General features: G+C 37.7%; 1 protein-coding gene across 24 annotated transcripts in view; it reads left to right on the forward strand.

Annotated features, from left to right (window-relative positions):
- LOC118203271 (NADPH oxidase 4-like) overlaps nt 1–21,346 on the forward strand; it is a 365,714-nt gene that overhangs the window by 247,582 nt on the left and 96,786 nt on the right. For all 24 annotated transcript variants that reach the window (XR_015038575.1, XR_015038569.1, XR_015038570.1 and 21 more), the window contains one exon: nt 3,166–3,243. Coding sequence is in view for 15 of the 24 variants with exons in the window: in XM_085807830.1 (XP_085663956.1) it covers nt 3,166–3,243 (78 nt within the window). In the remaining 9 variants the exon portion in view is untranslated. Of the gene's footprint in view, nt 1–3,165; nt 3,244–21,346 lie in introns of those variants that run through there.

Below are 21,346 nucleotides of genomic sequence, written 5' to 3' on the forward strand. Positions count from 1 at the left end.
TACTTCGTAGCACTACTCAAAGAAGTAAACAAATCGTTAAGCTAGGGTTAACTATACCGAAATCTTGCAAGGGCCATAATATTAACAATACTTCTTTTAACTTGAAACAAATTGCACAAATATAAAGCAGAGCACTTGCACAAATAAAATTATACACAATAAATAGTTTACACACATTAATTATCGCAAAATAAAGATGAAAATCAGAGCTCAAGAAAACACACACAGCAATGGCGCGAGCATGCGCAGTTGAATTAAAGTTGCGTTGCTATGCTACCAAAATAACACCTAGTAAGAAATGTAAAGAAACCTCGCGCAGAAAATATCGGTGCTTGAAGATGCACGCGCTTAAAATGTTTTTCAGTTATTCTGTAAGTTTGACTAATAAAGTTAGTTGTTTGATTAAAATGGCGAGATTTCTTTAAAACTTTAATACACGATGTTGTTTATGTGCGATTTGTGCAACAAATGGCTTCAGCCAATTTTAGACGATGCGTTGAGGGCCATTCCCAGTGACGGCAGTAGAGTAATCGGTCTATAACTTGAGAGATCTTTAAGCGGTTTTTCGGCTTATGGAGGAGGAAATTGTTTCCATACTTTCAAGGCTGCAGGAAGTATGATATTGCGAGACATGCGTTAAAGATACTTGTCAGTTTACCAATGACACACTGTAAGAGATTTTTCCTAAGAGATTTGTAAGAGATTCTTCCTGTAATTCTATCACTTCCATGAGCACATTTTTTTTTTTTTTTTTTTTTTTTTTTTTTTTTTTTTGAGATGGTATGATCCAAAACTTCCCTAAATATGGTTAAATTTATCAGATTTTATGGGGAAGAAGAGTTTATCCAATGTTGAACCGACTTCTGGATATGTTGATCAGAGTGAGTATCTTAAGCTAGTTGATATTCACTTGCAGGATTACGCTATTTGTAGGAGAGTTGCAGGGACAGGCACTCAGTTTTAACAAGTTACAGTGAGTTTTAAGAAGACAGAGACTTTATTTTGTCAAGTATGGTGAGAAATATATTTTAAAACATACGCTGGCTTAAAGACGCAAGAGAAACACGCCGACGTGGGATATAAACCAGGCAAATCGACAACCTTGTATTCCGCGTAGATTTTGTATTCAAGGGCAAAATGGACCTCCTTCATCAGGAGCAAAGTAAGTGTTGTCAGGATGTTTTCAAAACAAGAACTACGATGTTGGATAAAAATTGAATGTGCCAGAGGTCGTACAGCACGACAGTGTCATCAAGGGCTTCAAGAGGCTTGCGGGGAATCTGCATTGCCTTACAGAACCGTAGCAAGATGGGTGAAAGCATTCAATGAAGGACGCCAAAACGTGGCAGACATGCTGCGGCCAGGTCGTCTGAGTGTCAGCGATGCAGACGTGCAAGCTGTTGCCGCACTAATGGACAGTGATTGCCGCCAAACGATTCGTCAGCTGGCCGGACAAACAGGATTAGCGCATACGACTGTGCTGCACATTCTGAAGGAACGCCTGTCCATGAGAAAAATTGCTTCACGATGGGTTCCACATCAATTGACGGAAATGCAGAAATGGCTATGATACCATGCTGCCCGAACCCACCTGGAGCGCTATGAGCGCGAAGGAGATGCTTTTTTACGCCGTATCAGTACGCTGGATGAGACTTGGGCCCGATCGTACCAGCCAGAACTGAAACGCCAATCAAACGAATGGTGTTATAACGGGTCACCACGACGTTCAAAATTTCGTCAGAACCTCAGCAGTGTAGAAGTTATGGTGATTCTCGTGTACGACTGTGATGGTGTTATCCTAACGCATACCGTTCCCCTACAGCCGACCGTCACTGCGCAGTATTAAGGCTCATTTTTGGAGCACAATCTCCGACCAGCTTTGAGAAAAAAACGGCGACACTTTCTGCAGAACGCTCCTTTCATTTTGCATGACAATGCTCGGCCGCATGCAGCGCAAGCTGTGATTGAGTTGTTCAAGCGATGGGGCTGGGAAGTGCTTTACCATCCACCATACTCCCCAGATCTAAGCCATTGTGACTATGACTTAATTCCTAATATGAAGGAACCACTTCGTGTCACTCGCTTCCAAACTGTTCCTGAGATTCTTGAGGCAGTAGACCGGTCCATTCAAACTATCAACAAAACAGGCGCTGCTACAGGTATTCTGCGACTTCCACATCGTTGGAAACGGGTTGTACACAATGCTGGCGACTATATTGAAGGACTGGAAAACATGGTGACACGAATCACTTTTGTATTCCTTGTAAATAAATAGTTGCCACTATTAAAGTTCCAACCCTCGTAATTGGGATTTTACAAAATCTACGCCGAATACAAGGTTGTCGATTTGCCTGTTTTATACGCTGACTCACTTATAGAGTCTTAAACGTAATGAATTTTTAAAAATAAATTAAATATGTTATTATTTTCTTTCTCGCAAATTTCCAAGAAAATTTTACAAGTTTCCAAGACTTGGGAATTTTATATAAATAAACACTTTATCAAAACAAAACGGCGTCATATTACATTTCCGTGTTTCCATTTCAAGTAAATTTTGTAACACATCAGTATAAAGTTAAGCATTTTTCAGAAAGAAGCAGTTTTATGTAAAGGTTTAATACTTACGTTCGAAACAACTTTTTGTGCATCTCAATAATAACATTTTATGAAATCAAAGCATTAATTTATTTATCGCAGTGACCTTTTAGAAAACACAAAGGCTACTGGAAACCACAGTAAATGTTTCTTTTTCCTTCAGTGAGGTTCAGTTGATGGTTTTTATGCAAATTACTACAAATTATGATTGATGCCATAAATCCACATCACACCGAGACCAAAACCCGGAAGCGAGGATAGAAAATTGACAAAGTCATGAAGGAACCAATTCCCTCTCTCACCACAGCTCATTTCATACGTTTCTCATGCGGCGTTACTGACATTTCGCTGCCCAGCGCCATATGTTGGCCCTTTTTATTTTGCTTACATTATTCCGTGAATTATTGAGTTTTCAAAATATTAACTAATTTTTGGGTTATCCTTTAATACAATTCTTTCTATGTCATTAAAAATTTCATCTGATGGATTGCTATCGGAAAACTCTTGACATTGTATACATCAATCTTATGAGCGTTACAAAAATTCTGACTGCTTCTTTATTGTTTGCAGGTATGGAGAAAAAATCATCCAGACAAATTTGAATTCCATCTGTATCTAACAAAAAAGGAATCCTGGGATACCATCAAAGTAAGTTACGAGATCCTTTTAAAAGGCTGACAGAAAAACCCTTGTAAATTATGTTTGGGAAACGTAATTTTTATCTCAACAATAAATTCGTTTCGTGCAATTTAATATTATCATCTTGGATATTCAATGTGAGTATTTAAAATTATTTTCAGTTTATTGACTTCTAAACAACTGAGAGATAAAATTATAAATTTTAGCACAATATCTGTGCAAATGCATGAAATATAGAGTATAGGATAAAATTCAATGAAACAAGGAAAAATACCTTCTTAACGATGATTACTGGGGGGATGTATATAATGCTGGAAAATTAAGGAATTACGCTGAGAAAATCTCAAAACTGTTATGCAGTTAGGAGCATTTATTATGAAGAGATCGCTGCTTTGTAATAAACTGCAGTAAAGTTGTTATAGGGGAGTAAAAGTATCATAGCTATTGTTTATAAATTAAATTCTGACTAGAAAAGGAAGAGAGGCAGGACAGAATTAGGAGATAAGAACAAGTATTCGAGATAACCAAACTGAAGTTGCAGGCCACAGCCGTTAGAAACAATTTGGAAACCGGTCTGATGAAAAATTAGCAGAAAATAAAAATGAAGGAGTCTTTTGTCAAGAACCAGTATACTAGAGTCGATATCAAAGAAACCGCGAAACTGTCAGTACCGAAATCGAAAACGCTCTAAAATACAATGAAGGCTAAGGTGCGAAGCACGTTAAATCACGCTCCTGGGCAACAAGCCGCATCCTGCGTATAACATCGTATGGAATGGCATAACTTCTCTACTATAACATGGCATAGTTCTTAAATGAGAATAAATCTCGTGAATTTGCAGTGTTGAGCCTTGCGCATATGCATAACGTCGAGTAAATCACTTCAGCATCGATTCAATCGGTCCCTGATCCTCGTACGTGTAGGTTGCTTGTGATGAACGAGCCATCGGTGATGGATAAGCCTAACAACGAGGATGATAGAAACGACGTTGCTATGAAGGAAAGTAGGCCTAATACTGCTATCTCACGTGAAAGCTGTGTCAATATTACTATGGATAATGGATTAAATACGAACGATGACAATGTGAATTCGGAATTGGAAATAATGCGTGAAAGGCTCCGGAATTTAGACATCGAAATTGATCAGATGAAAGCTTCAGTAAGGACTTACCAGGCGAGACGTGCCGTTACAGATAACGATGTGGTTACTGCTCCTATGATCAAGATAATTCAGCAGATGAAAGCTCAACCAGAGGAAATCAGGGGTAAGTACGATTCTTCTAGCATTTCAGGCATTAACCCCCCCCCCAGTAAATAGTAATAGCCAGGCTAATAATTCTGAATCTAGAAATAAACGTAAGTTAAACTCTAATGCTAGTGATGTGGATAATGAAGGTTTTAAGCTGGCCACCAAAACTGCTAAGCAGCAGAAAATTGAGAAATTGAATGTTAAGATTACTACTTCTGATAAATTTAAGGATTTGGAAAACAATATAAATGGTGAACCCCCAGACAATCAGGTTGTGCAGCAGCAGACGACTGTTAGCCAACCGGCTGTAACCCCTATTATGGTTAACCCCGGCCAGGATACCCATGAAGAATTTTTACAAAAATTATCCGAAAAGTACAAAAGCTAAATTCCTAGGCAAAATTAGCGGGGAATTGTTGAAAATCTTGCCCCACAGTCCAGAAGACCACCGCACGTTGAGTGCATTATTTCAAAGTAAAAAGATAGAACATTATGTAATCAATGCAAAATACGAACGACCTATTAAGGTGGTAATAAAAGGTCTTAGTATTACGACTAACTAACAAACTATTGTTAATGCTTTCACCGAAAAAGGTTTCTCAGTTGCCAAAATCACGCAGCTCTCACGAGGCGAAAGACCAGAGCACCTATGCCGCTGCTTATGATTGAAATGGTTAAAAATGAAAATGCCGATAATATATTCAATGTTAAGGACTTATTGCTTTCCTCCGTGGAGTTATAACAGGGTTCGTAGCGGTCCTTACAAGTACTTATAAGTCCTTATATTTGAAAATAAAATATAAAGGCCCTTATAGGTGCTTACTTTTTCTTTGAAACCCTTTTTTTTTTTTTTTTTTTTTTTTAGTGCTTATTTCTTGCTTTTAGTGCTTTTTTTTTAATCCTTTGTTTTTAATGAACGCGCATTTTTTCCCCGTACCAAAGCCGAAACTAAATAAACAACTTTTCTTCCTTATATGCAATGTCAGATGGTGAATCATACTCCCGAAAATTCCTTTTCCCCCCTTCCTCTGCATTAACGTAACCTATGGTACGCGCGAGAGTACAGACAGGTGCATGTCGTTCTATTGGCCAAAGAATTGCGAAAACGTAGAAAATTCCGGTACATTCGGTATTCTTTTCCTCCCAACCAAATACTACACACATTTGAATTTCTACCAAGATTTTAATAATTTGCATTCTTTTTCCGCGTAGTCAGTTCATATTCGTGTTTATGATGATCGTTATACTTATATTATGAGCATATGTATGAATATTTATAATAATATAGTTGCAGTAACTGCTGAAGTATAGATAAACTTCCAAAAATGGGTGTGTTTTTACACAGATTAGCTTTCTAAGAAATAATATTCGGAATGGCTTAAATAAAAGGAAAGTAATTGAATAGTCAAAATAATTTCACTTTCTTTTCCAATGCATTATACAGTACGGAGGTTGGGAGTTTCTCCGCAAAATCTGTAATATTGAAGCAGCGGACTTTTTTTTATCACTGTTCAATCTGGATTGAATAGGACTAAAAGTTTTTGTGGTCTACCCAACCCAAGCGAAGATTGAGTCTATTCCGGAAATTTAATACAGTCTGTTGAAAATTAGAATCAGAAACACCCCAGATTAGTAAGTCTCTTTCTTTTCCTTTATTTAGTTCTTTTTTCTCCGAATACCATACCGGCAGGTGTTGATTCCGATTGCGTAATATCACATATGGAAGAATTATGCCCCACGTATTGCGCAATAACGTTTGCGGTATTTTGCATTGATAATTAATTTTGATGTTCAGTCTGAGATTTGTTTATGAACACTTGAAAGAGTTTTACTGTGCTTTCTAAGCAGAATATTTCTCAGTTCCTTTGGTTTTTATATGATGCACATATCGAAATGTCAAAATCATTTATTTAGCCTAAATTTAAATCTAAAGAACGGCTACTATCTCCCCCACTGCTCTTTTTCCAGTTACTATCCGGAATATTCGGGAATTTCCGAGTATGCTGGTTAGTTAAGCTTTTACTGTTAAAGGATGACTGCATGAAGCAATTTCCCGTCTTCTGATTTCAGAAATGTGCCTCTTTTTTACTTAAATTACTTTGTTTGGGATATATGTTAAGGGAAAACTGTTATGCAATGAAAATTTAGAAAATGTTCAGAATTTTGATTTAAGTTAAATTATTTAAATATTAATACGAGTGGAAAAATAAATTGTATTTATTATTAGGTGCCAAACGAATACAATTAATATGGCTTATTATTATTTATTTTCTATATTTTCAACTGAAATATCATCATTAAATTTTGTAATATAGTTTAGTTCTGCATAGTTTTTTTTTCCTCTCATTGTAAACTAATTCTGTAAATTGAACTGTCATTTAAAATTTAAAAAAAAAGGTTAATTGTTTTCCATTGTTGAGGTAATGCTCATTCTCTTAATAAATATTGCATTGCTCATATTTTAAATTACAAGTCTAATTTTTCTTTTAAGGTTATGCAGTTGTGTATAATGTAATTAGACAGGTACTTATTTTTTCCTTAAAATGTGCTTGAAAAGTGCTTATAGGTGCTTATTTTTTTAACTAAAATATGGCTATGAACCCTGTATAAAAATATGTAGCAAAAAAAAAACAGGTGCCTCAGTGTTACATTTGTCAACGCTGGCACCACTCATCGGAAACTGTTTTTTTCACGCCTCGATGTGTAAAGTGTTCGGAACCGAACAAAACCATGGATTGCCCCATAAAAGGACGAATTGAGGAGCCAAAGTACAGTAACTGCAATGGAAATCATACAGCCTCATATCGAGATTGTAGTAAATTCCCGAAAAACAAACCACCTATGAGCAGAAAAGAAAATATGGTCAAAAATGGAATTTCTTACGCCCAAATGGCTAAAAGGCAGAAGGAACACCCGAATTTTAGACCTTTCGAAAAACCCCTATGCCGTCCTTTGCTGCACTGAACGTAAACGAAACTGAAAATATGTCTAATATTAGTACTCAGAATAATATAATATCTAATTTCTCAGACCAATAATAATAGTACTTCTAATAGAAATTTTAACAGAAAAAGTATTATGCAAAATTCTACTGATAAAAGCCAGGAATCTGAATTCGTTAATTTTATCAAGCATGTATCTAATTTGAGTAATATTTTTGGTATGCAATATATATCTGTTATGAATAATGTTTTTAAAAAATACATGCCTAAGCTTAATGCTCTCACGGATACATGGACAAAATGTTCTTATTTTTTGAAATCATGAGTGAAATTTCCGATAATGTATCAGAGTAATAATAGCCAAACTTTAACAATTGTTACATGGAACGCAAATGGATTGCTCCCTAAAGCGTACGAGCTCAAGGAGTTCATACACGAATTCTGTCCCGACATTTTCTCATTCAGGAACACATGCTTGGCCCAACAAATACTACTTTCAGATCTTGCAATTATGTTACCCTTAGATGGGATCGACCGACGCCAGGGAGATACGCTCCCCGAGGAAGTGCACGTGGAGGTTTGCTTATTTTAACAAAGCGCCCCATTTCTCATCATATCACGCCATTACCACAGCTGTTAGCCATAGAGGCCCTAGCTATTACACTCACTCCAAACACATCACGACCAATCACTATTATCTCCACCTATTTCCCAATACATGCACCTGTAAACTCTGTAGAGACAGATTTGCAAACTCTATTAAATACTTTCAATCGAGTCATCATAGGTAGAGATTTCAATGCACACCGCGAGTGGACTTGCTGGGATATTAATCAACACGGACGCATTATTCATAAATTTGCCGAGGCGGCTAATATTAACCTAGCATTCCTAGTTAAACCAACACACTGTGGTATTGGTAGACCATCTTTAATTGATTTCTTTATCTTAAAAAGTATTAAAAATCCTGACTATATTGAAAGTTTGTCGGAGTTATCCTCAGATCATAACCCAGTTATGATGGAAATCAAAACCAATACCTACAGTTCACCACACAGAAGAGCCCTTATTACGAACTGGGCAGGCTATGCCAAAGCTCTAAACAACACTTAGTACACGCTCAAAGCAATACAGACGAGAGATGAGTTAGACGCTTTTACAAATAGTTTCACAGAGGAACTACACAGTGCATTAATTAAAAATAGTAAGGAGATAAGAGAGGAAAAAAGATTTAAAAATAGTGCCATCAGAGAACTAATTAGAAAAAGAAACCATGCAAGGAAACAATGGCAAAGATTCAGATGCCCTGCAGATAAATTTCTTATGAACAAACTAAACCAAGAATTCAGGACTCTTATCAAAAAACATGCACAACTCGACTGGGCCAGATACTTAGAATCGCTTTCAACAGATGATAACTCTGTTTGGAACGCGGTTTCTAAGTTTAAGAGACGCAACACAAACATTCCGCCCATTAAGGGCCATTCTGGGATTGCTTACACTGATTTTGAGAAAGCTGAATCTCTTGCAGATAATTATGCTTCTCAATTTCGCACACACAACATTCATCACGATCAAACAGAAAACCTAGTTTCTTCCCTCATTACCCAATTCAAGAACAAACGCAAACAACACCCCCTTAATTATCCTTAATTATGCCGTCGGAAGTTAGTACCTATATCGAGAAGAGGGAAAACAGAAAAAGCGCGGGATTTGATAATGTCAGACACAAGAAGATTAAGGAGATGGGCCCCAAGATGCTTTGCAAATTTACGAAGTTAATCAACGCGATGATAAAAAATCCAACATTTTCCGACGAATTGGAAAACAGCTGTGATCGCGCCAATACTAAAGCCGGAAAAGATCCATCCTGTAACCTTCCTACAGGCCGATTAGCCTGTTATCCACGTGAAGGAAGATCGCGGAGACGGTTATTTTAAAACGCATCCAAGATTTCATCGGAGAAAATAACATCTTAATCCCTCAACAGTATGGTTTTCAACAAAAGCACTCAACGACCCATCAGCTCTATCGGGTCACAGAATTAACCCATTAGCCGCTGGTGTTGCGTTGACGCAACGGTCAAAATAAATGCGTATATAAATATAAATACCTAAGATATTTTATACCAGCAGATGATTTTATGTAGGGAATATTATGAAGATTATTTCTGTAAAAAAATATTTGCCTTCAACAATCATTTTGTTTATAATAATTAATCTCATACTTTAAGGGAAATTTAAGCAAAATTTTCGACCTGATATTTTTGCTGAAAATATTTAACGAAAGGATCGCCGTCTTTATGAGTGATCTATTTTTAGTCAAGGTCACCGTTTATCAGAACATTACATCAGTCAGATGTTTACATTTGTGTTGGGAAATAAGGGAAAACAGGTGTTGCGCTGACGCAACGTCAGCAGGAAACAGGTAGTCAATCTCTTTTTTCACTCATTCCTTTCGATGTTCTGGTTCATGTTCTGGTTGTTTAAAAATGCCTAGAACGAGGTATCTTACATTAGAAGAAGCCCTTCAAAGATTTTTTGATGAAGAAACAGATGATGATAATGTTAATAATGACCAGAATGACACTGATATTGTTGTTGTTCCCCTAGAAATTGCAGAGGCTAGTCACGAAGAAGAAAGGAATGGCAATGTTTTAATTAATGATAATGATATTTTACTTAATGATACTGCTGGGGAAGTTGAAATTCACTTAAGAAGTAAGTTTCAGCCTTCTAAAAGTAGTTATAGTCATACTAAAAAGTTTAAAAAGCAGAAGACTGAAATCTTGAAATGGATAAAAAAGGAACTGTTAGTTATGTCTCAGGAAGAACATAAAGAAAGAGATAGAAGAGAAATTATAAAAGACAAAACACAAGGTAAAACTAGCGCACATATTTTCGATTTTCTTTTTGGTTAAGACATTTACTCTCTTCTCGTTGAACAGACAAATATATACGCTCAGAAAAAAAAATTGCCCAGAATTTATTGCATCTGAAGCCTATATGAGAAGATTTATTGGAATATTATTGCTTACAGGATATCATTCTTTACCTCAAGAAAAAATGTATTGGTCTTTTGATAAGGACATTTCTGTTCCTGTTGTACGAGAATTGATATCACGTTTGCAGTACAGGAATATGAAGCAGAATTTGCATTTGACAATAGTCAAATTAATAATACTATTAAATTATATGAGGTGAGACCGTATCTAAACTTATTAAATATCACCACTTTTTACTACTGGAAATATAAAGTCTGTTTTAGATTTCAGACGCGACAATGCATTATTCCTTTCGCAAACTCCTATTGAGAGTGTAGAATTAGCCAGAAATAGATCAGCAACAAGAAGACCAAGTAAATTCAGCATTCAAAAACCATTGCATGGAGATGGTAGACATTTTATCGTAAGTCCGTTGATAACAAAAGACTTTGTTGTAAAGAGTACCATAGCCAGACCGTTTATAGATGCAAAGTATGTAATGTAGCTTTACATAATGATTGTAATCGAGTTTTTCATCCTTGAATCTTTCAAACGAAATAATCTGTATTTGTAAAAGAAATACAATGTATATTTTAATATTAAATTAATTACAAGTAAAGTTATTTGTAGATTTATAAAACGTTATACAGCTAAAAAGTAATCCTGCGCTCCACTCAAAAGAAACATCACACGAGTACAATCCTACTCACTAAACATTCGTAGTCTTATTCCGCTGACGTTGCGCGAACGCAACACTAGCTTTTTCCACAGGTAAGAGCATTTTTTTTTATTTTCAATGTAAATTTATGTTAAAAATGCTTAATTTAATGTTTGTTATTATTTTCATGAGAAAAGAAACATTCCTTGTAGTTTTGGCGGTTAATGGGTTAATTGCTGACGGACTGAATAAGAAGCGCATAATTGGTGGCCTCTTTCTCGATATTTCGAAAGCGTTCAACCGTGTATGGTTACAGGGTCTCGCATACAAGTTAATCACTCTGGGTTTCACAGATTACATCATAAGCATCATTAATTCCTATCTGTACGATAGAAAATTTCTCGTTCGCTATAAACAATCATACTCTACACGCAGTAAGCATACTCAAGGGAGCTTACTCTCACCTACCCTATTTTCAATTTATACGAACGACATTCCACACCACCCCTTCACTACACTAGCATTATACGTAGACGACACTGCAATCCTCCATCAAAACGCGTCTATGGCCGCAGTAGTTCAAACATTACAGGAACACATCCATGCGCTAGAGTGCTGGATGGTGAAATGGAAAATCAAAACAAACGTGGAAAAGACTGAGGTTGTTTATTTCACGCAAAAAGCCAATATTGATTTGAATGTCACTTTGAATATGTACAACCAAAATATTCCCTGGGCCAAGCAAGTCAAATACCTTGGTGTTATTTTAGACCAAAAACTCACATGGGCCCCACACGTTACATATATCTTGTATATCTATAGGCAATAAAGTTTTGGTGTATAAATCCATTTTGCGTCCCATCATTACATACGCCTGTCCTGTCTAGGGGTATATTTGTGATACGAGATTGCTAAAAATCCAACAGATGCAGAATGTCACCCTAAGACAAATGGCAAACTGCTAATGAGGCAATTCATAGAGAACTAGATGTTAATAAAATCAGCGTTTGTATTGCTAAAATTGCCAAAAAATTCTTTCGAAATATTGAAAAAGTTAGTAACGTCTCAATTCCTGTTATGGACTACAATATTCAAGATAGAGCAAACAGGAAAAGACTAGGCACAGTCTTGCTCCATTTAAATAGTTAATTAATTCGACTTATTTTCAATGTAAATTTTGTACTCATAATTGTCTCACAGTCTATTTAATCTGTTCAAAAGTTATTTAGGCCCCATTGTTATCTTAGTCCTGGATCTTTTTACGCTGTAAACTTTATTATTTCTTATGGCTCCGAGTCACTTAAATTCTAGCAATTGTGTCGCCATCTAGTAGGTATTACCTTAAGTATTTCATCTATTACTTCAGTAAATTTCACTACTATGTAGCCATCTAGTGGCTACTTTTCTACTCATATTTTAACTTAATTCCGCAGTTTAACAAAGCCCGCCCCCCATCAGTGCCTGATCTGCTAGGAATTTGTGCTTACTTTCCAGGTTTCGCATTGGACGGCGTTACTCCTGAACCAGCTAGCTCCACCCTTCGGTCCGCTTCAGAAAATGTTTTCACCTGTTATTCTCGTATTTAAATCTCTGAGGCCATGCACACAACATCCATGCCAGTTTTCTGATTCTGTAAACCGACTTTGCTTGACAGAGTAACTACCAGAAAGATGATATACGAAGATTTATCAATCTAACGCAGTGAGATCTTACCCTCAGCTCGGTTTTTCAACCATGTTAGGTCCAAGAAAAGTTATGCGCCGTGGAAATGATGTTAAACTCAGGATGAGGCTTTTGCTCTGACGCCTGTCATCAAGTGACTTTCACCTAAGTCTTGTCTAATATTAATGTAAAATTACTATGTAAATGTCTTGGTAGGCTAGCATCCGATGCGGGCCAACTAAAAGCCCAGCGGGGTACAGTAGTGCGGCGGAGCAACACCTGTAAAAGTCACTGACGAAGTTCTGGTGCTCCGTCCACTTTTCCCTGTCCCTGTCCCTGTCTTGAGGTGTCGAAATGCAATAACGTAATAGCAATAAGATGCATATCTAAGATGTCGTATGCTATTGTAATGGCTGCTGGTGCTCAAACGGACGAAGATGGAAGGTGGAAGGTCTTTGGAGTCCTGGGTGGAGCTACTGGGTCATGTGGTCCAGTGGTGTGCCTGGAAAGTAAATGCATAATCTTGCTATTCAGGCATTGGTCGGGGGCGGGGCTAAGTGCAAATCTAAAGTATCAGATTAGATTTAGTTGATAAAATAAAGTAACTGCAGTAAGAAGATCAACAAGCAAGGAACAAGGAACAAGATCAAGGAGTGAAATAATTTGGCTGGCCTAATATCTATTGCAGGGAATTGGTGATAAAATTAGTTGAAATTTAGGACATACGGGTGTAAGACTTGAGTGAAGCTATTGAAGCTAAGAGGCAAAGTACTGTAATCTGAAACTAGATGGGGGTACAGTAGTGGTACTAGATAGGAATAGTTCCTGGCATTAAATGTAGATGGCGACACTTATGCGTGCCTTTAACAACTTCATAAAGATGTAAGATAAATAAAAATAAGACAAGTTTACTGGGGAAAATTAAGAGATTAATGGGTAGATATTTTCACAATTCAAAACTCAAAATAGATTAACTTAGGTGCTGGAGTACTGCTCCAGATCTTTTTTCTATTTTCGTCGTCTGCGTAGTCATAATTCAGACTTGGGATTGAGATGTTATTCACTTTTTTAATATTCCTGAAAATTTTTTTAGAAATTTTTGCTATGCATACATTAATTTTCTTAACATTAAGTTCGTTATGTGTTGCATCATTTCGGATGTACCAGGGGCAATTTGCCATCCTTCTGAGTGTGATATTCTGGCTTTGCTGAATTTTTCCATTTTAGAGTCACAAACAAAATTCCAGACCGGGCAGGCGTAAGTTATGATGGGTCGCAACATGGATTGGTATACACGAAGTTTATTTTGAAGAGATATAACGGAGTTTCGAGCAATTAAGGGGTTGAGTACCCCGAAACTTATTTAAAATATATGTTATGTAAGGGGTTTATGTAAGTCGTTGGTCTAAAATGACACCAAGGTATTTTACTTGCTTGTCCCATAGGATGCTGACATCATACATCTTTAGCATGATGTTTAAGTTGATGTTTCTTCTATTGGTAAAATAAACAGCTTCGGATTTATCGACGCTGGATTTTATTTTCCATTTGGTCATCCATGACTCTAATGCATGGATGTGTTCTTGTAGTGTTTGTACGACTGCGGCCGTAGACGCGTTTTGATGGAGGATCGCAGTATCATCTGCATATAATGCTAGTGTAGTGAGGGGGTTGTGAGGAATGTCGTTCGTATAAATTGACATACAACGAAAGGATTGAAAATGACAGCTGCATAACCACAGAGGGAATTTCGACCCCGCTAATGAGGCAATTGTGGAGTTCGACGTTGATTTCTGAGCTGGTAGGACGTGTTTTTGTTAATGTTTTATTATTACATAAGTTTTATTTATATTATTATTATATTTTATACCCATGCAAGAAAGAAATTTCTGAATATAGTGAATAAATCTTGGAGTCTTGGACGCCTTTCTAAAGAGTGGAAAAGAGCCACAATCATACCTGTTGAGAAACCTGGCCAAACCGATGGATCCCCTGGGAGCTTCAGACCCATTACCCTAACCAGCATTGCATGTAAAGTCATGGAAAGAAATGATTATGGGGCGGTTGCTCTTCCACTTGGATATCCATAACCTCCTACCAAAAGAATAATACGGTTTCAGAAGAGGTCATAGCACCACTGATCAAATGGTTTATCTCAGCCAGAAGATTAGAAATGCCCAAAACAAGCGACCTGCCAATCATACTGCGGTTGCTTTTCTAAATTTATCAAATTCATTTGACCGTGTCTGGAAACATAAACTAATTATTAAACTCTACGAAGACTTTGGCATCAGGGGTAAATCCTTGGCCTGGATCGCAGATTTCTTAAGAAATAGACTGATAAAAGTAAAACTTAATTCCACTATTTCAAACACTTTTAAAATTAACCAAGACGTCACCCAGGGTTCTGTGTTGAGCCCAATTCTTTTCTACACTGACTACCAATAAGTATTTGGACACCTATGATAGAAAAGAAAAACTAACTTTATTCAAAATCAATAGTTGGTAGAGCCTCCACGAGAGGTAATTACAGCGTGGACCCTCCGGGGCATACTTTCCACAAGTATTTGTATGACAGCTAGTGGTGGTATTTTCTTCCACTCGGCTTAGAGAAGACATAGAAGCTCCTTCACCGATTTTGCACGGGTAGTGCACCCCTAAATTCGGCCCTAAATTCGGCCTAAATTCGTCCCAGAGGTTCTCGATAGGGTTCAGGTCTGGACTCAAATACAAAATAGTGCATCGAATGGGCAGGCCAGTCCATTCGATGAACTCCATTGGCACCATACCAAGCCTTGGTTAACGTCGAAACATGACAACTGGCATTGTCGTCCTGAAAGTAACAGGAGTCCAACCCGTAAAACTGCCACAACGTAGGAAGCACATTGTCATCCAAAATAGTGCAGCAGGCATCGGAGTTGAGCTTACCATGAATGGGGACCAAGGGTTCCAACCCATACCAGGAGAAACACCCCCAGACCATAATTCCACCTCCGCCGAACTTGACTGTTGACACAATGCATTTTGGCAGGAGACGTTCTCCAGGTAGACGCCAGACCCAGACCCTGCCATCCGAACGGTAAAGGGCTTCGGCACTCCAAAGAACCCGTTTCTACTGATCTACGGTTCAATTTCGATGCGCTTTGCACCACATTAACCGAGCAGCGCGGTTGGACTTGGTGACCAAAGGCTTATGGGCAGCAGCACGACCATGAAAACCAAGCAGATGTGCTTCCTTACGGATGGTATTCATTGAAACAATACTCCCGGATGCCTGTTGAAACTCCTCGCGGATGAGGGTCATCGGTTGGGTGCGGGTTTTCCGAATTTCTCTGGACAGCACTCGTCGGCCTCTATCTCCCAGTTTCGTTGGTCTGCTGACTCGGGGAACATTCCCACAATCACCGCTCACCTTCCACTTCTTAATCACATAGGCCACTGTCGATTTTCTGTACTTCAGATCGCTAAATATGTCCCTTAAGGATCGGCCACATTTGTGATACCCGATAATTATACCTTTCTCGAAATCAGAGAGCTCAAGAATCGAAATCAGAACTGCTCTCGAAATCAGAACTGCGGGGCATCTTGCATGCGACTAAAGCCGATGCTGTTTCCTACACGATATATACCGGCGGAGACCGTGACGTACCTTAGGACCGGAAATATCGTCATTTGCATAGGTGTCCAAATACTTATTTGTAGTCAGTGTATCTCTATTTGGCTGGAATTGAGAAGATTATAGCAAAGAGATGTGAGGTTGGGCTATTTGCGGATGATATCGCCCTTTGGAGCTCTATCCCAGATGTGAGTTAAACTTAAACAAATATAAATCCGAACTGCGAGGCATCTTGCATGCGACTAAAGCCGATGCTGTTTCCTACATTATATATAACGGCGGAGTCCGTGATGTACCTTAGGACCGCAGATATCGTCACTTGCATAGGTGTCCAAATACTTATTGGTAGTCAGTGTACTTTGGAATACGGTTTCTCCGTTTACTCTTGTGCCTCTTCTACCAACCTCCAGAAATTGGAAAGAGTCCAACTTAGTGCTTCTCGTATTATAACTGGCTTACGCAAGAGTTGCCCGAATGAAATTGCGTTGTATGAAACAGACCTTCAACCCCTTAGCATAAGAAGAAATGCTGGCCTTGCAAAATATTATAATAAACTTTTCAGTTATGGCTCCCAAAATAGAACTTCAGAATTCCTGCAGCACTGGAGTAATAACGAAAGACTTAAGAAATATATCCCACTTTGTCAAATTGAGTATGCTGGTATAATGGACCGTAATGTTGAGCAGCATTCCTTGAAACAATGTTTAGATCCGTCTGAGGCACTCCCTAGAGTCGAGTTTCATACGGAACTTTTGTCTCGAGTTTCCAAGAAAAATTATATTCCTCCCCTGTTACGACAATCTGCCTTAGAAACTATACACGCAACTCCCTCTGAAGCTACCCTTATCTATACTGATGGGAGTAAAAGCGAGGACTCTCGTTCCGGTAGTGGAGTTGTCATTAAATGCAAAAATGGAAACATTGTTAAAATAAAGAAAAGAAATTCTGACTTCTGTTCGGTTTTTAAGAGTGAGCTTATAGCCATCGAAGAGGGACTAAACGCTGTTTCTTCCTTTACAGATCTTAAGGCAGTATGGTTTTTGTCTGACAGTCGTAGCGCCATCCAATATCTTTCAAACTGGCGAAGACTTGGTGATGGGGCCGGAATCGCAATTCTTAGCGAGCTTAAGCAGGTCTCGTCATTCTGTGAAGTGCACCATCAGTGGATTCCTTCCCACATATGGGGGAATGAAATGGCAGACATTCTGGCGAAGGAGGGTTCTGAAGAACCATTACTAGTGTGACGTCGTAGATGCTTCAGTGAAAACGGAATCAACTCTGGTATTGGTGATGCATCACTTTAATTACAGAACATACCACATATACAACATTTAATTAATACATTTAGAAAACTTGAGTACATATCCGAGTTGGTGACACGATCAGAGACGTTAAAGAAGATAGCACTCGTCATCACTGGACAAATTTAGTCTCCACATCTCAGCTCGCTGGAGGAGCTTCCCAGCACTCTCTCCTCTCTGACAGGCGTCTCACAGAAAACTCATCTCTTTACGCATGCGTATTCCTCAGTTAAGTCGTTGCCATTCACAGTTCTTTAAAATAGGCGTTAAAATGAATTACAGTACTCGTAGTGTGAGGAGATTGCTAACGAAGTTCTCTCTAGTCGAGAGCATCATAGGTCTTTCTAGAGAGTTCAGGAGCGTTCTTTACAGACTAACTCCTTCCGCCTCCAGATTTTGTTTTCCTCGGACACAGAGGAAACAAAACTTTTTTTAGGTTCCTACGGGATAAAATACAAGTTCAGGCAGGCGTTCACTACAAACAAACACCTTCCGCCTCCAGTTTTTGTTTCTCCGAACACAGGAGAAGTAAACCTTCACAGTTTATGGTTTCAATACAGATTGTTCAACATTTTACCAGTTAATTTTAAACCACACTGTTACAAAGGTTCTCCACTCTCATAACCAGGCCATCATAAAAAGAACACATTTAAAAATTCACATACAATATATGAAAAACCAAAACAAAAATTTTTCTCTGTAAGAATAAAGCTAACAATTTACTATATAGTATGAATTAAAAAAAATACAATATACTTAATCAAATAACAAGACAACTTAAAAGAAATGATAACTAGTCTAATGATAACTGGCATGTACAGAGTTTCTACTTAAGCAGTCTACATTTAAGTTGTCACTTCCCTTTTCATGATGTATCGTAAAATTATAAGATTGCAAGGCTAAGGCCCAGCGTAATAATCGACCATTTCTACCTGCATTATTTTTTAGCCATACTAGGGGATTATGGTCCGTTTGAATTGAAAATTTAGTCTGCCCATCTATATACCCTTTCAGTTTTTTTATTCCATACAGAATTACAGCACACTCTTTTTCAGTGGTGGAATACTTCCGCTCACTATCAGTAAATTTTTTACTGAGATACAATATGGGATGTTCTTTTCCTTTATCATCCTTCTGGGCTAAAACAACACAATATCCTTGATCTGATGCGTCTGTCTGTAGTATAAATGGTTTAGAAAAATCGGGTGCATGTAGCACAGGCCTACTAGATAGCTTTTCTTTTAACGATTTGAATGATTCATTACATTCATCATTCCAAACAATTTTACCCTTTTTGTTATTCCCTTTTAACAAATCTGTCAAAGGTGCGACTATAGCAGAAAACATAGGTATGTATTGTCTGTAGTATCCAGCTAACCCTAAGAAAGCTCTAATCTCAGTTTTAGTTGTGGGAACAGGAAAATTTTGAACCGCTTCGATTTTTAGTTCTGCTGGAGAACGTTTTCCTCGACCTACTATGTGACCGAGATATTGCACTTCTTCTTGTGCAGACTTGCACTTAGAGGGTTTAATAGTTAAATTGTCTTTCCTTATTCTTTCTAAAATTTCATGTAAATGTTGTAAATGTTCCTCCCACGTTTCAGAAAAAATAGCAATATCATCTAAATAAGGGGTCGCATATTTTTCACATCCGCACAATATTTCGCTCATCATTTTACTAAAATAATAAGGAGCATTTTTAAGCCCAAACGGCATTCGCAAAGGCCGATATACGCCAAAATTTGTAGCAAATGCAGCAATTTTCTGAGCCCTAGGGGTCAGCGGAATTTGCCAATAACCTTTAGTTAAGTCTATCAAGGTGATAAATTTGGCTGCTGCAACAGTTTCAACACGTTGCTCTATATTGGGGATCGGATAGAACTCAGTACGCGTTATTTCGTTTAACTTTCTGTAATCAATACACGGCCTAGGATCCCTACCTGGTGCTTCAACAAGGATCATGGGTGAAGTATACTCAGAGGGTCCTGGTTCAATAATCTTGTATTTTAACATTTTTCCAATCTCGACTTTAAGAATTTCGTTCTGTCAATTTGTCATTCTATAAGGCTTATGATGTACGCGTTTATCACTGATTAGTTCGATATCATGTTCGACTAAATTTGTTTTCCGTGGAATATTTGAAAATATAGCAGAAAACTTTACCAATAACTTTCCCAACTGCAGGATTTGTTCATCACTAAGTCTTTCTTTAAGATTATCTTTTGCTATTATTTCATTAAAATCAAACACATTGGGGTCGGTTAACATATAAGGAAAATCCTCCTCTAATTCCGAGGTTTCAACTATCTCCTCGTTGTCAAGGAGTACCATATTCAAAAATTCAGGTCTCTTATGATAAGGTTTTAACATATTGATGTGATACACTTTATTCCCTTCCTGATTCCCTTCAAAACTAACAACATAGTTTGTTTCTGATAATCTTTTCTCTATTTTCCCCGGATCTTTCCATTGAGGAGCGAGTTTATGTGGTTGATTCACTGCTAATACTAATACGGAATCTCCTTGCTGGAATTCCCTTTTCACGGCATTTTTGTCATACCATTTCTTCCTTTTGTCTCTCACCTCTTCCATTTTCTCTGTAGCTAATTCTCTACTTTTCTTTAACCTATTGATTAATTCGAAAACATATTCTATTACGGTATCTTCTTTTTCCTGAGGATCTAACCATTTCTCATACAATAATGCGACAGGTGTTCTGAGGTTGGTCCCGTACATTAATTCAGCTGGACTAAATCCTCATGCGTTACTGTTCGCAGGGCAACGAGAGCGGCAGGTAATTGTACTTCCCAATTTGGGGCAGCTTCAATACATAATACCTTTAAGACCCTTTTTATTGACCTATGGAACCGTTCTACAGGATTGCTCTGGGGGTGGTAAACCGAACTTCTGGAAATTTTTATACCAAACCTCTTCAAAAATTCAACGGTTAAGCGACTCATGAAAATTTTCCTTGATTAGTTTGAACCTCCCTTGGAAAACCCATCCGACTAAATACCTGCAAGAGTGCACTTACAACAGATTTCGACGTTATATCCGGTACCGGGACGGCGTCAGGATATTTAGATGCTAAGCACATAACTGTAATAAGATATTTATTACCTTCAGTAGATGTAGGCATAGGCCCGCAAGCATCTACATTAACCTTACTAAAGACTTCAGAAATCACAGGTACTATTACCAACGGTGCTTTCTTTTTGTCACTTGCTTTTCCTACACGTTGACAGGAGTCACATGTTTTAACGAATTTCTCAATGTCTTTATAACAATTTGGCCAGAAAAAATGTCTTAGTAACCGGTCTTTTGTTTTCAGAACTCCTAAGTGACCTGAAGTTCCTTCATGACAAATTGCTTTAATTTGCTCTCTGAGGTTTTCTGGAACAACAATTAAATGTTCTTCTCCTCCTAACTTATTTACCTTCTTTTTTACTAAAACCCCATTTTTAATCCCATAACTTGTTTTACTTCCGCTTTTTACTAGTTCTAATAAAGGGGAAAGTTCTTTACTTTTTTGTTGTTCATCAATGAAAGTACTTGAGTCAATTTGAATTGCAGGACTTGTGGGGACACAAAGGTCGACAGGAGGCAATATCTCTCCGTTTTCTGACCTCTCATGAGCATCGTCCTCCTCTTTCAATTCTAACTCATTCTGCTCAGAATTTTGATTCGTCTCACATAAATTTT

The sequence above is a fragment of the Stegodyphus dumicola genome, chromosome X1 (genome assembly GCF_044657685.1).
Source record: "Stegodyphus dumicola isolate Sdum_Otavi_A_Nest chromosome X1, ASM4465768v1".
Classification (NCBI taxonomy): Eukaryota; Metazoa; Arthropoda; class Arachnida; order Araneae; family Eresidae; genus Stegodyphus; species Stegodyphus dumicola.